The sequence below is a fragment of the Colias croceus genome, chromosome 9 (assembly GCF_905220415.1).
Source record: "Colias croceus chromosome 9, ilColCroc2.1".
NCBI lineage: Eukaryota > Metazoa > Arthropoda > Insecta > Lepidoptera > Pieridae > Colias > Colias croceus.
Window position 1 is genome coordinate 5,858,211 of NC_059545.1, and position 4,587 is coordinate 5,862,797.

General features: G+C 30.4%; 1 protein-coding gene across 1 annotated transcript; it reads right to left on the reverse strand.

Moving 5' to 3' along the window:
• Positions 1–1,458: 1,458 nt before the first annotated feature.
• LOC123694560 (gamma-glutamyl hydrolase-like) lies at positions 1,459–4,482 on the reverse strand. Its single transcript, XM_045640025.1, has 6 exons — positions 4,169–4,482; positions 3,873–3,923; positions 3,301–3,533; positions 2,660–2,766; positions 2,392–2,489; positions 1,459–1,782 (listed from the first exon to the last, which is right to left on the reverse strand). The coding sequence occupies exons 1-6, from the start codon at positions 4,480–4,482 to the stop codon at positions 1,506–1,508; spliced, it is 1,080 nt and encodes a 359-aa protein (XP_045495981.1). The 3' UTR covers positions 1,459–1,505.
• Between the last annotated feature and the right edge of the window lie 105 nt (positions 4,483–4,587).

Below are 4,587 nucleotides of genomic sequence, written 5' to 3' on the forward strand. Positions count from 1 at the left end.
AAAGAGTGATTTTATGTTAATTGATTTTTTTTGTAATTCAATGAAAACAATAATCGATATTAATACATTTAGCTATTTACCATAGTTAAATGTAATAAGTTACCGCTTGGTTACCATGGTAACCGGTAATGGACACTAAATCTATAATAACGGATCTAAACAATTACATGTCTTATTAGATTTTACAAAACATTCCCTGTTCAAAATATATTTTCCGATGGTAAGAAGGCCTCTAAATTGCCGAGATTTTTTTTAATAGTATTGTTGTCTTGATGCATGAGAAAAACCAGTACCAAAAATGGGCATTCTCCTTTCATCAAAATCGGTCCAGTAGTTTATGAGCCTATTAATTACAATCAAACAAACAAAGTTTTCCTCTTTATAATATTAGTGCAGATAAATAAATAATAATTCAATTATACGTTCAAGTCAGTAGCTTATACAATATCAATTAAAAACTTGATTAAAATCAATTAACAAAAAAAAATTGGTGATTGAGTAATTGATTTTCATATTTCATGATTTTGACTTTTTTTCAATTAACAACCAGTCTATGCTTTTCTAAATATGTAAAATTATTATTTTATACTATAAAAATATACGCCAGCAAATATTACTAACAACACTTATTTCATGCCCAATGTCATATCTTAAATTTTTAATCTATGACAAAATGTCGCCCGCCAAAAATTTTGCTCTAACTAAGTTTTAAAAATTATTATCTAGTTACTTACTGATGAAAAGTTATTCCTTTGCACTTTTCCGTATTCTTTGTATTATTTGTGCAATATCGTAACACACACGTAGGCATATTTGATGCGTTTCACTTTAAAACAAATAAAAAATGAGCGTGACGTTCGCGCCAATGAGCGAGCAAGCGACTGAGTGCAGTTACGCCACATGACGTATGTTGAGTGGAACATATGTGATGTAGGCGGTATCGTCTCCATATTAATATTATCTCAATGTATTATATGTACCTACTCTAACGGGACGTTATAATATTATCGTGTTAGACGTTAGACATTTCAGTGGCGCCATCTAGCTAAAAATAACGAACCTTTTTAAGAAGGTTGCTAAATAGTCGGGTTGCGTTATTTCATCAAGATTTATATTAAACTTTACTAGTTCCAACTCTGTATATTGAGATAAAATTACTTTGTAGAGGTCATCAACATATTGGATTTAAAAAAGATTCAGGTTAACAATTTATGTGACCTAGCAGTATAATATTACATATGTACAAAAAGATTTCTTTCTCGATAAGAGTGTTTCATCTTAGCGTTGCTTGGTATAGAATATTTTTTTATTAAAGTTTCAATTAAACTGAAGGGATGGTCATATGATTCAATAACTGAATCATATCATGATATGTGACTTCGCAAGACGCAGACACAGGTAGGTATATAAAAAATAATGTAATGTTGGTGAAGGAATAAATATTTAAACCAATAGCAATCAAATGTTAAGCCACGTTTATTCATAGGCTTGACACAATCAACATATCACTTGGAAACTTTTCCTCTCGGCTCAAAGAAGTAGCATTCATGGTGAGCACTGCCAAGGACTCCGGTAAATACCGCTGGATAGTTATAAATAAGATATTTATTCTCCTCGCTCGCATCTTCAAATGCGTGAGTGTTTTTCCTACACTCGGACACGAAGAAATCCATAAACACCCTATTGGATTTTACAGCGTTTATCGAATGTGCGTAATGCTTTGACAATTTCCACTCGAACGAACTCTTTTCTGGATGAAATTGCACTGCGTAGAAGGGATACCTAGAAAATATATAAAATTAATTTAAGAAAAACTAAAATATAAATGAACGAATAAACTTTTAGTGCAAATAAGAATAGACGTACCTATATAAACACTGAACCAATTACATTGTCAATTTTATTTTTATTGATAGTTAGAGTTATTGGAGCTAGTAGTCTCATCTAATGCTTATAAGACTTACCTACATTTATAATTACTGTTAAAACTTTAATTATTAAAATCGATAGGTACACATATATATAAATAATATCAAATTCAAATATTTTACTCTGGTTTCTGACCTATTTATCTAATATATACGTAAACAACTAATATATTTACTTAGGCCTGTTATCTACAACATAGTTTAACAGTTAAGCAACACGATCAAACTTGCCAAAATAAAAGCTAACAATATAATTTTATATACCTAAAGTTTTATTTTTTTGTTTTTGTTGCTTTAAAGTTGTATTTTAAAATATCTAACTAAACAAAGTATGAAGAAATACGTTCATAAAACAGTCAATATCTATTCGAAAAAAAACGGCACAAAAAAAATTCAAAAAGCATTGCCAAGGCTTAGAAATAAAAATAAGAAAATTGACAAAAAGTGAATATCAAAATCTTACCGTCTATGCTCGTATGTTGCAATAAATTTAATATGGTTATCATCGTAACTATAAGATGTCGGACGCCAATCATTTATTAAGTTGTAGGCTTTTAAATTCTGAAAATTGTTATCATAATAAGAGCATGTAGATTAATTGAAAAACCTTCAATTAACATACGCATCCATATCCATAGATCAACGTATTTTTATAAGTATTAAATAGATGTGGTCATTTGTTACTCAAAAATGTGTTATTAATATTTGCAGTATAGTATAAAAGTACGTACGGAGTCGAGTATGCAATATTGGTGATAATTTATAGTAACATTTTCATTTGCTAAAATGTGAATCATATCTTCTGGAGCATCCCTAAACATTTTGCTGCTACGAAAGTCTGAAATTGAAAAAAAAATAGTTGTATAAAATAATTATTCTCTCTCGAATTAGAGACAGCATGATGCCCACTTCTACCTATTTATTCTATGTCCGTTGTTTTATTAAACTCTGCACTACCACTGAATTTTTACAGCATGGAACTAATTTTAAAAAACCTTATAAACCGGTCGAATGGATAACCTGCTCCTTTTTTTTGAAGTCGGTTAAAAAAGTTTTGTTTTATTTTCAACCGACCTCAAAAAATTCAATTCGACCGTATATATTTTTTAACAAATTATCTTCTTGTCTGAAAGTATGTTATAATATGCTTGTGTAGAAATTAACTGTAGAGATTTCAATTTTTTATTTCAGTGGTAGGGCGGATTCTAGTAGTACTTAGGCAAAGTATTTTTTTTACATTTAGTCTTACTAGATTTCTAATAACAATATTTATACTCAGTTTTTGTATTAAGAAGTTCAAAACATTGTGTAATAAAAAATGGAGGGTAAAACTAAATGATTATTAAAAAAAAATAGTAGGTACAAAAACTACCTGAAGCAAAGACAAGTGGAAGGTTAGTGAATGAACGACATGACGACCTGTTTTCCACCGTTCCTCTTCCAGATGCCAGAATTATCATAAGCTGGAAACCTAAGCATGTCGCAAAAATAGGGAAGTAATCGCCTGCATCATTGAATTCTTGCGCTATCTCGTAAATATGCTGAGCAGCATCAGCATAGCCATTCGATTGGTTGAAAAACGTTGCGCCGCCGGGGAATAATACGCTGAATTCAATAAAAATGTTTTATAGATACATAAAAAGTCAGCATTGATTTTTAATTTTTAAACACTATGATCTACTAAATTTTCTATCTGATTATCCAAAAATGAACAATTTCGATCGTTGGTATAAACTATACTGCCATCTACGTACATTGCAAAATATTTTTTTTTGATAATTTTAATCAAACCTTTTAAGCTTAACGGGATTAAGTATATTGTATAATGTATTATATCAAGGTTTAGTTAAAGTATTTCATTCTTCTCTTTCTCTCTCTTTCTTTTGTGATAAAAGAAAATAATTTATTCGTTTTTAGGATTATAATATGTGAAAACTTACTTACCCATTAAGTTTTTTCATGAGTTCCTTGTAGTAACTTCTATCTTTACCTATTCTGAAAAATCACCATAGTTAACATTAAATTAACCTAACAGAAAGCAAATTATCACTGTCCTACTCCTAAGCGCTAAAATCTTGGGAACTATGTAGGCCGGTACCTACTACCTACCTACTTAACTTTAGGGCTCGTAACTTTTTTTTTAATCTAACATGGCGACACTAAAATACAGATGTTTATTTTATTCGTTGTAAATTGATTCTAAACGTAATTATGTATACGCATTGTTACAGATAACTTACAAAATAGGCACTACTCTTGCACCAGCTTTTTCTACATCTTTCACATACGAAGCTGCAATATAACTGGTATAACTCTCCTCGGGAAATTTTCCATGAAGATAGAAGGACTGCTCTTGTGATAATATACCTATAATAGGCCGTTCATTTAGTTCCTGGTTCGCATTGCTTACTTCTTTCACTATAACTGCACCTTCACAGCTTAAAATTGAACAAAGTAAGACAAGAAGGAAACGTTTCATTTTCATTGTATCTACCAAATCAATACTTATCCACTGAACTTTACCTTTTATATTAATCTTATCTGATATAGGCATGTATGATCGATATCGTTCAATTGACATTTATTTATAACTAGCTGTGCCCCGCGCTTTTACCCGTATTGCTTCGCTTCGTCTTATGGTCTTAGCGTGATGCTATGC